Below are 17606 nucleotides of genomic sequence, written 5' to 3'. Positions count from 1 at the left end.
CGGAGCCCCGCCCGGGCCGCCCGCCGCTCCGTTTCTGGTGTTCCCCACAGGGCGAGCGTTTTGGGGAGGCAGCACCGAAAAGCGCCCACCCCCCGAACCCGCAAAGGCTGCGAGCCGAACGAGCGACGCTTAGGTCGTCCCGCTTGCCCCGTGCTGCTCTAAGCAACCTGCCTCTTATTATTATTTTTCACTGGTGCTCGGTGTTTTCGCAGCGTTAACCTCCCCCGGGGGAGCGACGCGCAGCCCATGGAGCCGCGAGGGATTGTCAAAGCCTTTCCCAAGAGGAAGAGGAGGAGGGATGACTCGGGCAGAGGCATCCCTCCAAAGGTCACCAAAGAGGAGGGGGCAGGGGTGCCCCAGGGTAAGTCCAGGCTGCCCGGGATGCGCACGTAATGCTTGTATCCCGGTTGTTAACTGGACGTGCGGTTGTCCCAAAGGCTTTTTTCCAGCCTAGGCTATTTTGCTGTCAAGGCTGCGGCTAGCAAGCTCTGGTGTGGCTAGCCACAGGCCTGTGGCTGGTGCCCTCCAAAGATTGCCTGCCACAGCTGGCCTCAAGGAGTCTCACGTGTAGCCCGGCTGGTTTGGGACAGTGCTGCTCTCACACCGACCTCCTGCCCTTGTGTCTTTCCTCAGCAGAGTGGCTGAAACCAGTTACTGCGTATGTGCTGCGAGCTGGCATTGGCCAAGCCAGGGCAGAGATCTTCTGCAAGCAAATCGTCCAGAACGGGGGTCGGATCCACAACCAGCTCTCCTCAGAGGTGACGCATGTTGTTGTGGCCRAAGACATGAACTGCGATCGGGCCTTTCGGCTCCTTAAATTACCCAAGCTACCTTCASGGTTGCAGCTAGTGAAGGCATCCTGGCTAAGTGCTTGCATTAGAGACCAGAAGCTGCTGAGTACCACGAGCTACAGCATCTTTATCCCTCACAGGTATGCAAATCCAAACTGTTGTTCTTCCCCACAGTGCCTCTATTCCAAGCTGAACTGCACTGGTGTTTCACCCCTGCTCAAGATCTCAGCTTATTACAGATCCCTTGGGCATGGCTCAAAATCACTTTTCCCTGTACAGTTCATGAAACTTAGTGGCTTTATAGCTAGTTTCTGGTGTGTGGGGTAGCAGAAAGTGGAATAGCACCCAGAARTGCTAACAGGAGTACTGTTGCTTGCTACAGGTGCCAAAGGCACTTCTTCCTAATCCGTCACTGATAGCAAGTAGATCTTTTTTTTAGAAATGTTGAGAATTAAATGCTATTTCTTGCTTATTTCAGATGAAAAGTAGAGAGAGATACTGACTACTAGGCACATGAGGAAACAAGGAATGGATCTGCGTATTGGCAGATCTTTGAAGGAATTGTTTAAGACTGAGGTAGATAGGAGTGGAAACTGCGGGTCAGCGAAGTGAATGGAAACTGGATGATTGAGCCAAGACCTGAGTAATGAATCTGTGATCTGAGAGAGCAAAAGTCATATTGGTTGTTTGCTCTRTCCCCAAACAATGCAGAAGGACTTCCTAGTCAAACATCTGGGGGCYGAAAAGTTTTCCTACTCCCATTCTAAGGTGTCTGATCTATGGCAGGTACCTGGAGGAGGGAGAACTGCAGGAACAGCAGCGGCAGAAGCGCCTCGCTAGCAAAGAGATCCAGCCCCAGGCAGGGGAGGGAGCTGTGAAACCAAAGGCTGAAACACACCTGGAGGATTCCTTGCCRCAAACCCTGGGTGTCCTTGGACAGCAGCAGCCAGCTGAGGTGAGGCTTCCAGCACAGGCCATTCTTAGGAATGGGTCCCACATACTGCTTTTCTTGGCTAAGAGCATCCCTGCAGTGCTGGGAATACCTCAGCAAATACCAGAATACCTCAGCAAAGCAAAGATGTTTGGATATTTCAGTGGATCAGTGCTGGCAGATTTGGGCTGTGGACATGGTYAGTGCTTCTCCTTGTCCTTTTGAGGTGTTAAAAGTGGAAAAAACACTCCTTAAATTCCCATCTCCATCAAGACGTTTATAGCAGAAGCAGTCATGGTGGATCAGGCCAAGGTTCACTCTGGTGATCATGTTTCCTGTGCCTACTTTGGRGGAATATTCCCTGTCTGAGAATATCTCCCTGATATTCTCTCTGATGGTTCTTCCTGTGTTTCTGCTTGAGCCATGCTGACCCATTCTCCACTCCTTGGCAAGCACCCCATTCAGACACGTGTGTAGTGCATCAGGCTGYTACTCGAATGATTGTGTGTTGTGCTTAAAATATCCATGATGGATTATTAGTGGCCTCTGCTCTGAGTCACCTTCTCCAGATCTGACATTAGCTTTCTTTTCTTTTTCTGCATTATGCTCAGTTTTTKGGGGTTTTGGGKTTTTTTTTTGGCATTGCATCATCCAGATCTATCTGTAGCAAAGTTACCCCAGATCTCTGAGAGCCACAAACATATTACAGTGCTTTGATGCTTGAAAATCACAGTTGCTGGTTCTGTTTCATAAAACTGTACAGTAACTCCCTGRCTGGCAGCCCACTGAGGGCTCCTTTGTTTTGGGCTTTCCCCTTCTCTTGAATGTGTGTTGGGGTGATCCCTTCTCAGACTTACTATCCAGCATGTCACAGACAGAATTGGCTGCTGGTTTTTAATCTCTCCATCACCTTAACTGTTACCCCATCTTCATTGTTTCTTGTAAATCTGGTTAACTTAGTGGTGATCTTTATTAACAAATCTCACCCTTAACTGAAGAAAGGGACTTTTGTAYTCTTACAGGTACCATGGCAGCTGCCTTGCTTTCTGCTCATATTTACTTTAGTGGTAAGACAGCAGTTAGACTGTGTGAAACCTTACTGTTTTTTTTTTTCCTTTTAAATTGCTTCAAACAATGATATTTTCTGTGGTTAGTCTGTGCACAGAACCATCTGTAGACACTGGAGCAAAATCTCTTGGCCCAAGCTTAGGACTAGGTCTGTTTGGGGAGGAGAAGGGATATAATTTATGGACGTATAGACTGGATATACTTTAAAGATGGTACCAAGTACTTTAAGACCTACCTAGCTATAGCAGAAAAGCTGAAGCTGAGCTCCTAGCTTGCAAATAGGCTTCATTTAAGTGCGGAGTCTTTTCTAGCTTGGGTGGATGTTCCTCTCTAGGATATAGTGAGTATTGCGGTATTTTAAACTGAACAAAGGCTACTCCAAGAGGTTCTGTGTTTGGGTGTGAGCTCTCTGTGAGGGAATCCTGTTACCCATTGGTAGTTCCTTGCAGAGTAGCATTTGCAAGTTGTGCCAGTTACTCACTGACTGTATTRTAAAACTGTTGTTCCAAGCTGCTTGCCTCCTCCTCAAGCGGTGTATTGCAACTACTGGCCTTCAGCAGCTGTCCTGGGTCCTGCGCTGTGCTCCAGATAACCACGCACATCCCGTTCTCACCTAGCTCTAGCACACAAYGGCAATCAGCTGCTGTAGGGTCCTGAAGTATCTTAGAAGCTCATAGGACTAGTCAAATTTGCATGTATTTTTGTGAGGAATCCGTCAGCTTTGGCAAAGTGTGGAGATTCTGGGGTTTGTGTGCTGTTTCACCTCTCTGACACTACTGGCTGAGAAAGTGGGAATTGCATGCCCTGACTYTGGAGACATCTGCGTAGTGCTGGGTCACATGCTCCTTAAATGCTCTTAAGGCACTTGCTAGCCAATTTGCATACTCTAAGGCTTTGTGGCCCTCAGAGGGAACAACGTCCTAAGGGAGTCACATGTACAAAATTTCGAACTAGACTATCAAACACTCAATCTGACCCTTTTTTCTGACACTTGTCAGAAACTCGTAACAGGACTTCTGTGTCACATATAACTGCAGGGCTGGTTCAAAGTTGCTTTCACAGTACAGGAGCTCTTGACTGTTCTTGAGCTCCTGTGTTTATGCATCGTGAGAGAGGGGGACCCCAAAGGGCAAAGCAGTCTACAAAGCCTCTCTTTGGCTTCCTACTTCTATCCGCTTTCGTTCCTTACCTGAAGCCCAGACTTATTGTTTCTTAAGTCTACACAGAGGCATCCTAATGCTAAGGATATCAGCAAGTGTATACATTGGTTCTTTCTTCTGTCACTGAGGAATGTGGAGTCCTTTGTCTCTCTCTTCCCTCCCTCTTTTCTCTTGCAGATAGCCATGGGGAGAAAAGGAGAGAGGGTTATTTACTACCCTGTTAAAATTTTTAAAACATGAAAACAGAGTTCTGCACACATCTCCTGTGATTTGTGTCATGAGGTGGCATATGTAGAGTCTGAATGTGAGAGAGGTGTGTGCACAYGGCCACCAGACCAGTGAAAGGCTTCCCTGTGGGAATAGGGAGTCAGGAGTTCCCAGCCGGGGATTTCAGCATTGTCATATCAGGCTGCTGGCAACTGTTGCTCATTTAACCAGTGTCTTACCTCCATTAGGTCTCAGAGGCTTGGCCATAGGAGGTGCACGTGTACTTGGGCCACAGCTGGGCAACAATCTCAGTCTCCTGTGTCTTGTGCGTCAGATGTGCGTGTAGCTTCAAAGAATGTCTGTCAAGCTTGGCGGCATTAAGATTTGTTGTGCATATAATCAGCAACTTTCAGAGACTGCAGTTTGAGCCTCGTGTGCTGTGGAGGTTGGTTAATGCGCAGGAGTACCCTGTGCCTAGGGGACGTATGTGAGGCATGCAGTTATCGTTACATGGTTACTTTTCTATGTTTTCCTAAAGAAAGTCTCTGATGATGAAGACAGTGAAGGAGATGATGCTGGTGTCACCCAGGGAGATCTGGAAGCACTGATTTCTGGCTGCTATCCTGTGAAATCGGAGGAGACTAGTGACAGCTCTTCCACGGTGGTCCAGCCTGCCAGCAAGTGGGTTTGTGCTCAGTCCTCCAAGAGCAAGAAGGAGAACCACAACCAGTGTATCACAGAGAAGCTGGAAGTGCTGGCMAAGGCTTATTCTGTCCAGGGCGACAAGTGGAGATCTCTGGGCTACTCCAAAGCCATCAATGCACTCAAGAGCTACCACAAACCAGTCACCTCCTACCAGGTAAAACACCTTCCTAGTATAGTGGAGCAGGGAGATGGACCTAGCATCCTGGCTCTGTTTTGAGACAGTTCCTTTCCTTTTCTCTTTGTGGAATAGCTTATTTTCAGGCCTTGGGAATTCCCTACTGGCAGGGTTTTGATGGAAGTTGTGTAGTCAGTACACATTGGATTCATTAACCACCTGCAGTGTTTTCAGATCACCAGAAGAGTAGAGTCTGACCCTTTTTAATGCCAGATCTGTGTGGCTGTGAAGCAAATGCCTTCCTCAGCCACAGTCCAGGGTTATTTTCACCTTCCCCTCAAGCCTCACCAGACAGAAAGCGTTAAGAGACAGTATACGAGACAAGCTGGATCTGGGCCTGATTGACTGCAATGATCCAGCCATTAGGTGTGTCAGTGTTTTGGTCCTCTTCTGCACACTTGTCTTTCTCCACTTTCTCCGCATTGAATATGTAAGGCTGGCACAGAGAGGAAAGCAGCACACAGAACTAGTCCTGCCGCTTATCGATTACTTATCGATTACTGTTCAGATAAGTAGCTGGGCTCTGAATGGATAACAGCTTCTCAGCTTGTCTCTGGCCTTCACTTTGCCACTAACTCCTCTAGTTCCTTGTGTAGGAAGCCTGTAAAATTCCTGGAATTGGGAAGCGGATGGCAGAGAAGATTTTGGAGATCTTGGAGAGTGGACATCTACGCAAGCTGGATCACATCAGCGAGAATGTACCTGTGTTGGAGTTGTTCTCCAATATTTGGGGAGCAGGGGTCAAAACAGCCCAGATGTGGTACCAGCAGGTAAGTTTAGTGCCTATACAAGAGATTCCCAGACTATGGCTTACAAAACCACTTCTGACAACAGGAGAATTGCCGTCACAAATAGTTTCCAGTGGYGAATATTCAGGAATGGGCCGTGGGTCTAGTTTTGCAGGTGGAGGTATGAGACTTAGTTCGAGTGTGGGGGAGTTCAGGGGAAAATGAAGCCCATGAGCCTGGGGTTGAGTTTGGTTGGGGAGGGGTGTAGAAGGTGATGTACAGTAGAGGGAGATGGGGAGTACAGTGCATTTTTGGTTAGCATCACTGCTTGGAGCTCATCTTGCAACGCTCAAGTAGCATAGCAATGGTATCGCTCAGAACCAASCTTGGACAAGGACATACTGACCATGAAAGCTCTGATCCAATTGCTGATGTTCTGGCCCAGTTGACTGCTGTAGCTGCTGGTCACATGAGTGATCAGCCCACTGGCTGGGCTCCTTCTCTAAAAACAGTTTATTTTCTGAGCAGAGTTAATGAAACCTGGCTTTCTGTTGTGTTTGGTGTTGTGGTTGGATTCTTTTTTGTCTAAAATATGGTTGTGTTCACACTSTATACTTTCCTTTACCTGTATCACCTGTTTTACAGCAAGCTGTAGGAACACCATGCCTTAAGTACAGTTCCCTTCTGTTAGGTTTAGTTGATATTCARAGTCATTGTGGGGTGGAGATTAGAGGTGCCTATAGGTAGTGGGATTGCTTAAATCCCTTCTCCTTAGGAAGCAGAGCATAAGTGATATGATCTCAGAAGCTGTGACTAGCTTAGACTCAAGAAAGATTGAATATAATCCCCTCAAATCTTAGTTGAAAGCATTTGAAGAGTAGACTCTCCGCAGATGTCTGAATATCATCACATGATCTGAACCAGGGTTTCCGGACACTGGATGATATCCGCACCAAGGCATCTCTCACCAGTCAGCAAGCTGTGGGACTGAAGCACTACGCAGATTTCCTGGAGCGCATGCCTCGAGAGGAAGCTGCGGAAATAGAACGGACTGTGAGTAGCTCAGCCCCAGGATCTTGGAGTACAGTGACTGCTGGGATCTTACGGGAGGATGGAGGCCATGGAAGGGTTCTTTGCTGTTAGAGCTGAGCTCTCCAGGACCTCCTCTGAGTGATGTCAGGGCTTGGGGGACCTTTTTTGGACCTGGCACACAAAGCACCTGCTTTGCTTAGTAGGAAGGTTCTGTTTGAGTGTCTGGCAAGGAGAAGGATACTTCCTGGGCCACATTCTGCCCCTGCTTTAGAAAAGGCTGTATTGGCTTGGTGGGATGAGCAGGTTCCCAGCTCCCTTTCCTGTCCCTCGTCTCCTCTGAGGTGCAGCCAAGGCCCCTGAGCTATCTGCAAGGAAGTTGTGAACACCTTGTGAGCACCCTGTGAGCTGGCTGTCAACCAGGGTGTCCTAATGGGAAGCAAAGGTTTCAGGCTGAAAATGGGTGCTGCTGACTCTAGCAAGCCATGATATCCAGAGTCATGGGGTGCTAAGCCAATGTGCCCTAATATGAGTAGAGAGCTAGGGGAGACTGTCATTGCTACCCCTGTGCTCTCTGATCACCATGGAAGCAGCAGCCAGCRTGACCCTGTCACTCGGCCACAGGGCCTGGCCACAAAGAATACACTCCTGCCAGGCTCCTGCTGGGGTGTCAGTCCCGTGTGCTGGATTAGCCGTTTTAGTGGTGAGCGGTCCTTTTCCCAGGCAGGCTGGGTCGAAAAGGTGGCTCTTGGGGGTGGGTCTATTGTTAGCTTGATGGGATTACTGTGCTTCCCTCCTTACACACGCACACAGCTCCGATTCAGGCCCAGGAGAGAGAATAAGGGATTAGTTACTGTCTCTTGCTGCCTGTCACAGGGAGATCTGAGGAGCTTTTAGGTTCTGGGTGGGGCTGGGAGTTTTCTAGAAATCTTCATTTAAAGTCAGAAGGGGGCAAGGGCACCAGAGGAGGAGTTGCTGCGCATGAGAAAGACCTGTAGCTTCTTGAAGCACCTCTGGGGCAAAGGTTAATGGGTTTATCTCTTGCTAATGAAGGATGATCCCAAAGAGTGACAAGGGGCTGTGGGCACAGACACAGCCTTTCTGAACCCCATCCCTTGTGATGGCATTGTCAGGGGGGCCCTAATTATTTGTTGCCAGCAGGGTGATTGGCACAATCAGACAGGGAATACTTTGCTGCTGCCAAGGACCTTCTCAAGCATTTAATGAATGAAGCCATCAGAACTAGCAGTTTGTGCAGAAGAGGAAYTGGGGTCCAGCCCAGAGGGGGCTGCATTAGGGGAAGATCTGATTATATATGGCTGGTTGGCATCAGTTCAGTCTAAAATGCTGGGTTGTTTGTGGTTTTCCTCAAGAAGCCTAGCTCACTTTCAAAGGCAGAGACCCAGGCAGGAGCGGAATCCAAGGGGCACTTGCAGATTCTCTTCTTTCTAGGCTCCTGCTGAGGAGACTCACTCTGAAACCATCTCTGCTTGAGGGATCTGTGACCATCTCATGTTCAACTGATTCTCTTTGTGGCCAGTGGGAGCTTTGCCCTCCTGGCTCACAAGGAGAGCTGAAAACCCTCTGCTCCCCTGCTTTCTTGGAGGCTGAGGGCTCTGGCAGATTGTAYCCTACTCTGCCAACTCAGTGTTGCTTCATCTCTCAAGCTTGGCCTGATGACTGATGGTCAGCTTCATGGCAGTGTCACAGTAGACTATTGTATTGTATAGCTCTRGGCTGGGCAGAACTCTGTGGAAACTACCCAAGCTCCTGCAGTTCGTGGTAGCAGGCTGGCCTCCTTTTCAGGGCAGTTTGCTGTGCTCATTAAGCATCTGCTCTTTATGGAGACCCTAGAGCTGTAGGGTAGGGTGCAAGGGACGGTGCAAGATATTTTTCAAGAGGAGGATTAAGAGACCTGCCCTTGAACTCCTCATCCCTCTATTTCTGTTCTCGAAGGTCAGACAAGCAGCCCTGGCCCTGAACCCTGGCCTTGTGTGTGTGGCATGTGGCTCCTACCGCCGGGGGAAGCCCACCTGTGGAGATGTGGATGTGCTGGTCACTCATCCTGATGGGCAGTCTCACTGTGGGGTGTTCAGCAAGCTGCTCGACAGCCTCCACAGGAGTGGTAAGAAGGCTTGGGGCCTGGCACATGATGCCCAAAGCAGTTCTCAGCACGAGCAGCAGGAGCTGAGGAGGCAATGAGGTCTGAGCTACAAGTGAGTGGCATCCGTTAAGGAGCAGATGATGGGTTTCCGGATAAGCAGGGTATGTTGTAAATCCTTAGAGTACTGCGCCTGGCCCTGTTGCAGCAGCAGTTCCCCAGCCAGCATTAAGGAGAGAGTACTGCTGCAGCTCAACACAGGTTCTCCTAGCTGTGTGGGGCTCTCAGAGCTGAGGCAGGTTTGGRGGACCCTGCAGCACATTATGGGACACCTCAGTTGCTTTCTTGAGCTTTGGGGAGTTAGTCTTTGCCTCTCAACACCTTCTCTGTGCCTGCTCCCTCTCCCCAGGCTTCCTCACAGATGACTTGGTGAGCCAGGAGGACAGTGGCAATCAAAAGAAGTACTTGGGGGTGTGTCGTCTCCCTGGGCCAGCCCAGCGTCATCGGCGCCTGGACATCATCGTGGTGCCTTACAGCGAGTTCGCCTGTGCCCTGCTCTACTTCACCGGCTCAGCTCACTTCAACCGCTCCATGCGGGCCCTGGCCAAGACCAAGGGCATGAGTCTGTCGGAGCATGCCCTCAGCTCGGCCGTGGTGCGAGGCCGTGGTGGGGTCAAGGTGGGGTCTGGCCATATCCTGCCTACCCCTACTGAAAGAGACGTCTTTATTCAGCTGGGGCTGCCTTACCGGGAGCCCTCAGAACGGGACTGGTGACACGCGATTGTCACKCAGCGCCCTGTCCCTACTGTGAGACGGGAAGGATGTTTGGAAGGATGCTAACTTCCCTGGTGCTGCACTGTGGTGACTGCTGGTTGTATCCCCACCCCCCAAAAGGGGCTCCTCACTAGTGTGGAGCCTTGCTGCTAGCAGAGTTTTGTGACTTTACCCAGCAGAGGGCGCGGGCTGGGACCGTGCTGGAAGCSCTGCCTTATGCTACATGCGCGCTTTGGGATGCCAAGTTCTCAGACAGAGCCTGGCTACCAGAGACTTGCTGCCCTTCAGCTACCCTAGTGCAACTCTGCTGTGTATCCTCAGGAAAGCCTCAGAAGGCTGGGCTGGAGAGTCTTGAGATCTAATCCTTCTCGGTGCATGGGAACGGAGGAAGTCGGATTCATCTTTCTCTATGCCTGAATGTAGCCACTCAAAAATTTCTGGCCTGAGCCATGTATAAAGGCAACAGGGGTCTGGCCTGGTCTTGAAGCAGGCCTTCCCCTTACTCAGTGCTCCTGGCAGCTGCTACTGCAGGGATCGCAAAGCTTCTCCTCCCTCTGTCTGAGCTGGCTTGTGTCTTCTAGGGGGTCTCACTGCATGAGCTGGGCTGCCGTGACAGCCACCAGCCTCCCCTGGTCCTAGGTGGGGGTGGTGTAGGGCTTTGGTGTGCTGTGCCTGCATTCTCCCAGCCCAGCGTCTGCTGGAAATCTCTGCTGCAGAGAGCTGTGATCCCCCTGTATAGGCCCAAGGCCTCTGCAGTTGCCCCTTTCCTCTCAGTGCAGGTGGGAACATACGAACCTTAGGCTCAAGGTAGCRTGTGCTCTGGAAGGGTTTGAATGTAACAGCACTGAATGTAGCCTGGCAGGGCTGTGTATTTTGGGTGTGTGAGGCATGGAGGCAATGGGAGGCAGAGAGGARCAGATTGTTCTAATTTGGGCAAAGTTTACTTATTTTGTGCGTCTGGAGCCCAGGAAGTCACCTATTCTTTCTTGATCAGAGAAGGGGTGTGTGTGTGTGTGTGTGCGTGTGTTTGTAGGCGTGTGCGCATAAATTTACCCGTGTGCTAACCCCTTTGATTCCAAGGGAGTTGATTTTATTTCTCAGAAAACCTCAACTATTTTTATCGTCTGGAGATGAATTTCCTAGATATTTTCAGTGCTCAGTCTGTGTTGCGGGTGTTGCAGTGGTTCCTCCTGGCAGAGGTGCTGCTCTGAGGTGTTGGCTGCCAGGGTGGGTGTTKCTGTGGTGGGACCTGCAGGGTTCCTGCTGGCCTTTCTCCACCAGGGCCTGGCCTTGGCCTCCTGCTCCCTTGCTTTGTGGGGCACTGGGCCATCACCGCTCTGTACTCTGCTGTGTCTGTCACATGCAGTGATAAGCTGTGAGTTTGTTGCGAGGGCATGCATTAAACCTGGCGGTTTKGCTCAGTTTCCCTCAGTACTGCCTGTTGGTGCTGTAGGACACCAGCAGTGGGGCTGGGATGTTTGCGGGGGAGGCCTCAACCCCAGGCAGTGTCTTTTGTCAGCCCAATCGCTCTCCCGAATATCTGATGGAAATGAATGTCTTTTGGCATGTTGTGGTGCTTTGAAAATGGAAGTATAATAAATTCMTTTTTCTTTTTATGCTTGACATCTCTGTCCCTTTGCTCTCTGCCCTGCAACTGTCGGGACTCTTCCCTCTGCCTGGCCAGGAGCACCTCCTGTGCTGGCCCAGCTCCCTGTTCTGGGTACAGGCAGGGTTAAGGCAGTGGAGACGTTTACGCTGCTGGGTCACCACTTGTATCAGTTCAGGCAGAGCAGGACCTGGCTCTTCCCTGACATCCAGGTGGCCACGTGGCAGAGTTGGGGCTGGTTGTACAGAAGCCCAGAGAAGGGAGCAGTCMCTGAGCCAGGCTCTTCCTCTGGATGTGTGGTCAGGAAGGAATTGCTGTCAGCTTTCCATGTGGTGTCAAATATTAGGGTATATGGGGACTCTCTGCTGSTTTATCTCCTGTTTTGAACCTGGGACACAGCTCGGCCTCTTAACCGTGGTTAATGCTTTGATCAAGGGGAATCTGAACAGCCTAGAAGCCAAGGTCTTGTCTCCGTGCATGGAGATGAGCAGCAAGGAAGATGKGCTCGAGAGAGAGATGGAGAAGCTGGAGAGGGTGTGGGAGAGCAGCTGGAGTGGGCAGAGGCCAGGCCAGGGGCCTGTGAGGAGAGGCGAGGGTGAGGTGAAGGGGGATCAGACCCACTGGGGCCCTGGGGCCACAGTTCACACTGTGGTGCCGAATGGCTGCGGAAGCACCATCAAAGCCTTGGCCCTGCTGTTAGCACKGCTTTTACTAGAGGGGAGGCCGGATGCAGGGTGTGTGGGGCTGGGGCTCCTCAGAAGTATGGCTGTTCACCCGGCCCCTCGGAAGGGGCCCTGGGACCCGAATTGCTGCTCTGCCCATCCCGATTCAGCCCAAGGGAGAATTCATGCTGCAGCGTCGCACCCTGTGCCCCGGTTCTCATCCTGGGGTGTCAGGTTGGTGATGCTCAGCCCTCCCCGGGCTGGGAGGCAGATGGCAGAGACACTSCACAAAGGGGAATTTCATCTGCTTGGGGGGTAGTGGGTGGAGGAGGGGGCAAAACACCCTTTCTCTGGGGCCAGCACGGACCAGGGCTCTGCTGCAGTGAAGCTGATGCCCGAGTGCCTCCAGTGCATGCCTACAAAGGGGAGGCTGCTGGGGGGCACCCATCGGCCCAGCTGCSCCCTGGGCTGCCAGGGAAGGGGCCTGCTGTCTGTGCATGCCTTCCTGCCCCCCCAAATCCCTGCCCAAGAGCAGCTGAGGGGGCAGAGGACTAAGGGCAGCTGCAGCCTGGTGGGCCAAGGGTGAAGGTCATCTCCCTTGGGTGGCTTTTAGTGCTGGTGTAAGGGAAAGCCGTGCTCCCTCACCACAGTTGGAGGGTGACAGCCTAACCCCCAAAGGACCTAGAGGAGGGAAGGGAGCAGCAACTGATGCAATGGCAGCTCGGATGGCCAGAGGGGTGCTGAGAAGGTGTTGCAGTCTCTGGGGATTGCCAGAGACCTTGGGTGCAGGGGRGGATGTAGCCTGGCTGCCTTTTACTTGTAACCTCTGCTGATGGTGTGTTGTCCTCGGGCCCCTCCAAAGGAGCAGTCGGGCTGGGTTGGTTGTGCAGCACATCACTGGGGACATGATATGTGCAAAGAAGGTGCAAGGTTCAGGGCCTGGAGAGATGGGGCCTCTCTGGGTACCTGGGAGGAGGCTAGTGGCTGTGGGTGCTGAGCCCTGGCGAGGGTGCAGGAGGGGGAGCAGTGAAGGTTTGAGGCATCTCTGTTGGGCTGTCACCAGGTTGCTGCTTCCCCAGAAGGGGCCCTGGCTATCCCCCCTCTGCAGCGCACGCCCTTCCTGCCCTCCCTGGCTGTGAGTCTGATCATCTTGAAAATTAAAAATAAACCCAAACGCAGCAGCAYTTCGTGAGTGAGTGCGAACACGAGGAATGGGGGAACAGGGCTGGGCGCTCGGCCCCTGCCACGAAGCCCCTTGCTGCTGCCCCCARCCCTGCGCCCCTGCCCAGCGTGGGCACGGACTGGGGGCTGCAGGCAAATTCCCCCCGCATCAGGCCCAGGGGGTAAAAAGAAGCAAAAGCCCAGGCAAGTCCTTGCGGCGCTAACCTTTGGGCAGCGTTTCGCACCCCGGTCCCCCTCCCGTGGGAGGGCACTCRTCCTCCAGCCCCCCTGCTAGCCTCAGTGCGGAGGTGGGAGAGGGCTTTGGGCTGGGGGAAAAGGGCTGTAAAAGGGGCGTTTGGGCTTATAATGGTGGCACTTGATATTCATGAGTAAGTATTTGCTAATGGCAGCATGGCTGGGCAAATGTAACGGAGCTGCTCCTCCCCCCCCCGCCGGAGCAGGCAGGGAAATGAATATGAATTTATCATGATTAGGTGAACCCAGCAGGGAGAGCGGGAGAGAGAGGGGGCTAGGCAGGGAGGGGGCGGGCGAAGATGGATCTGTGCAATAAAATTAAATAAGGACGCCAAATAGAGTCACTGCTCACGCGCTCGCCCGCCCTCCCGCGTGCTGGGCCTCTCCCGCCCTCCCTCGCTCCTCTGGCTTTGCTGATTTCTCTCTTTCCTCAAATTTATGAGGCCAATTATGAAGATGAGGTTGGAAGTTCTCGGAAGTTCACTAAATGCAAAGTGCGGTCCCTGCTGTTCCCATCAAATTAATTAAGCAAGCGCTATTGATGGCCGGGCGACGTCGGTGMGGCACGGAGCACCAGGCAAAGGCTGCTGGGGCGCAGGCAGGGGGTGTGCGTGGGACCTGGCAGGGGGGCAGTGGGCCCTGTGGGGCACCCCTGGAGCTGGRGCGTGCACAGCCAGAGAGCTCCCTGCCTGGGCGGCGGGAGCGAGGGATGCAGCAGGGGATGCGCCGGCTCCTAGCATTGGTGCTCAGCATCCTRGTCTCCGTTCTCAGGTACCAGTGGTTTCTACCTGGAGGAAGGTCCATCCAGGTGACAGCAGGGCCACCATGATGTGGTCTGTGGTGCGGTGGTCCTCAAGCGGTCCATGCTGCCGGCTCAACAGCCTTTCCATGGATTCAGTTCAGGCTCCACAGGAACGGCAGCTGCTACGTGCCCAATGAACACCAGCTCTTACAGGGCACCTTCTGAGCCTGGAGTAATCAAGACGTACACAGCCCTAGGGAACGGCTTTTGGTGGGGGGGAGGCCTGAAATGACCCCAGTCTCTATCCCATTCCCGTGGCGCTGTGAGATACCTCTTCCACCCTCACTGCAGCTCCTGGCACTGGGCATCCCTTTGGGCTTGGCATGGAGGGCTCCACAGCCCCTGTGTCGTTGGGATGCTGTGGCAGAGCTATTGCAAGAYGAGACTGGGGAGGAACAAGTCCTGCGCTTTTCAAGTTAGTCTCAGGCTGTATTCGAACAACCCATCTTTTGCTTGACTTCTGGGGGAAAAGTCACTCAAAGCAGTTTATAYGTCACTTTCAAGAGTCTCTCAACACTGGTTATGCTACAGTGGGTGCTTGAGGTTGTAAAAAAGCTGGTCCTGAGCCCCTCCAAAAGAGCCTAGTACTGAGGGGAGCAGGTGCCTGGCAAACAGCATCCTGCTTCTCAAGGAGCCATGGTAGCATCTCCCGGCTGTCAGACACGGCCCAGCCCTTCAGCTGGGTTGGTCCTCCTGGRCACCTGGGCAGCCAGTGTGGCTGCAGGGCAGACGGGGTGTTTGCAGGGACCTGGAACAGTCATTTGTCCAGGCACAGCCCTTCTGGCATAGCAACAACCAGAGGAGTAAGGGCTACAGGTGCTCTTGGCTCTGTAAAGTTGAACCCTTAGCCAGGCTGGCTGCTCCTCAGCCCATTTCYGTGTCCATCTGCCAGTTCCTCTGGTCCAGCCCTGCAGCAGTCAATGATCAGATGGGAAAAGTCGAGCTCCCTTGTCCTGCTCTGTAGGATACTCACCCTCAAAATAGGCTTGTTTCACACCAAATGTATGTGCGACAAGACACACATATGGCAGAGGGTCCCTGGCATAGGGACCTTCATCCTCTCTGACACAACAGTGACAGGGAGGTGAGGTTTGTCCAGGGCTACTGCTCACATGTCCTACATGGAAACGGGTTTGGAGAAGACCCAAGCGTGTCCCGGGAGGACGTGCCAGCCTCTGTCCATGTGCAGCAGTAGCTGTGTGCCTTGGCCTTTCCTGCTTTTGCTTCTCTTTGCAGGATTTACTTCTGCCCTGGTGATCGATGGGCTCTTGTTGGGCTGGAAAACAGCACAAACAGAGGCATTTACAAACCCGCTSTCTCTCCAACAGGGCCATAACTCAGGCTCTCCGTCACCACGGGAAGTGGGAGGCAGGTGCTCCTGCTCTGGCTGCAGCGATAGCCTCGATCCTTCCCCTCTCGTGGTGAATGTGTTACTTGGGGATAATCTACCTGCTTATGTCAAGTTTTWAAAAAAGGAATAGACTGTGGGTGCTGTAGTCCTGGCAGCCACCATGTATGTGTGTGGACACATGTGTCTACCCAGAGGGGAAAAAAAAAAAAAAGTCACCTAATCTGAATGGTGTGGCTTGCAAAAACCTGTATATGTGGAGCTGGAGACTCGATGTGGAGTCTCTGGTGTCTAATACGAAGGCTGAGCTCATACTGCAGCTCTGCCTTCGGGGGCTGTAGGCAGCCACCAAGCTTCCCGATGGTTGCTGAACTGTCCAGCTGGCTTGAACTTAGCCAGCAGTTTGGAAGCTACTGAGACGCAGCAGACAGATACGAAGCCGCTCTCTCTTCCCCTAATTCATGTTTCCTTAAGAAATCATCAAAGAAAAAAAAAAGAAGAAGAAGAAGTAGAAGAAGAAGAAAGCAGAATGGAAAAAAGCAGCATGAGCAGCCACCATCCTCACCGCCGAGACGGCAGCAGAGGGAGCTGGAGGACTGGGTAAGGGCGGCGCTCGGCGGGCTGGCAGCAGCCTGGTGCCGCCGGGCCCTCCAGCCTGGGCCGCTCAGCCCCGGCGTGCAGAGACCCTCCGCTTGCGCCCAGGCTCGCCCTGCAGCAGGGCCCCGGCAGGTAGGCACCCACGCCTGCAGCACGGGCCCTCGGGGGGTGCCCTCCCCGCCCCCAATGCTTGCACACGCGAGCGTCCCCGTTCCTCCTGGGCCTTTCACACCTTGCCTGCAGGATGCTTGCACATGGTGCTTGCGTACCCATGCACATGCCTTGTCCCCTCTGTGACCGGGCCTGGCCACAAAATGCTCCTGCAGCTGGATTTTCCCCTGACCAAGTACCCCAGGACCCTGTTCCTGCTCTTTGGCTCCCTGTTTTCCTTCGCCTGTGCCATTTCCAAAAGCACCRGGCAGATGAGGGTGTCTGAGGCTCTGTTACTGCTTTTAGGTATCACTATCTGTTATCCCCACCAGGGGGAAGGCTCAGTTTCTGTCGTTGCCAGCTTGGTCCTAGCTCACAAGCTGGAGACATCGGGTCAGCTTCATCCTCGACATCCCTTTGGGCAGCCGACATGAGGAGCTGGCTCCCATCAGCACAGCTCCTCCTTCTCAGCCTGCTCCTTCCAGGGGCAGAAGGTAGCCCAGAAGTGCTCGCCTCCCCACGGAAATGGCCTGGAGCCTCCCAGTCCCTCCCAGCATGGCTCGGTAGAGGCCAAAATGGCCTGGGATGGAGATCCCAGGCAGGGGCTGCAGTGAGGGGCAACAGAAAGCCAGTGATGAGGAAACCTGCTCTCATGTGGTGTCTCACGAAGCAGGACCTCTACCTGCACGAGGGCCAGGGCAAAAATCCCTGTGCAGGTAGCTTGCAGCAGATCTCACCTCCTTCTGCCATGAGAAGGTCTTGGGCTCTCTCCGCAGTGTGGTCCCTCCAGGGGCATGCAGGATTTGGGGGAAGGCAATCTCGTTCGTATTTAAAAGCAGCACAGAGCCTTGTCTTTGCTGCCCTCCTGAGCTCTGTACATGGGAAGGGAGTGACGGAGGGCAGCAGCATCCTCAGGCTGGACGTGAGGATGGGATCAAGCCTCCATCCCCAGATGCTGTCCCAGCGCAGTGCAGGGGAGCCCCGCAGCACCTGGCAGCCTCCTGTCCCCCCGTCTCCTTGCCCATAGGGAGCTGATTTATCTGCAGGCCAGTCTGCTCTGACCTCCTGCTTTGGCTCAGGCATTATAACTAATGGCAGGTCAGCAGAGCTACAAGGAAAGTGAAGTGGCTGGTAAGGGACCACGGAAGGGGAATGTGGATCGAGGAGGGGGGCTGTTGGGGCTTCTCATTGCATTCATTCTCCAAGTCGCAGAGGCTGGAGCAGACCTGCTCCCAGCCTGGCTCCCTGCAGCCCAACCCTGCCCCTCTCTCCCAAAAGCTTTTCCTGACCTTGCACTCCTCTTCTTTTGCATGCAGGGAGGCTCCTGSGCTGGCAGCATCCCACCTGGAGGGCTGG

The 17606-nt window shown here is 53.1% G+C and overlaps 1 protein-coding gene across 1 annotated transcript; it reads left to right on the top strand.

The window, feature by feature from the left end:
* The first annotated feature begins 6 nt into the window (after positions 1 to 6).
* Positions 7 to 11292, top strand: POLL (DNA polymerase lambda). Its single transcript, XM_085306384.1, has 8 exons — positions 7 to 361; positions 634 to 931; positions 1578 to 1746; positions 4696 to 5016; positions 5634 to 5807; positions 6690 to 6818; positions 8751 to 8919; positions 9305 to 11292. The coding sequence occupies exons 1-8, from the start codon at positions 247 to 249 to the stop codon at positions 9667 to 9669; spliced, it is 1740 nt and encodes a 579-aa protein (XP_085162510.1). The 5' UTR covers positions 7 to 246; the 3' UTR covers positions 9670 to 11292.
* The last annotated feature ends 6314 nt before the right edge of the window (positions 11293 to 17606 follow it).

The sequence above is a fragment of the Rhea americana genome, unplaced genomic scaffold (genome assembly GCF_003343005.1).
Source record: "Rhea americana isolate MKP2758 unplaced genomic scaffold, rheAme1 scaffold_24, whole genome shotgun sequence".
Lineage (NCBI taxonomy): Eukaryota > Metazoa > Chordata > Aves > Rheiformes > Rheidae > Rhea > Rhea americana.
The sequence above is the reverse complement of the archived record's forward strand: the minus strand, read 5'-3'. Positions and strand labels throughout refer to the sequence as shown.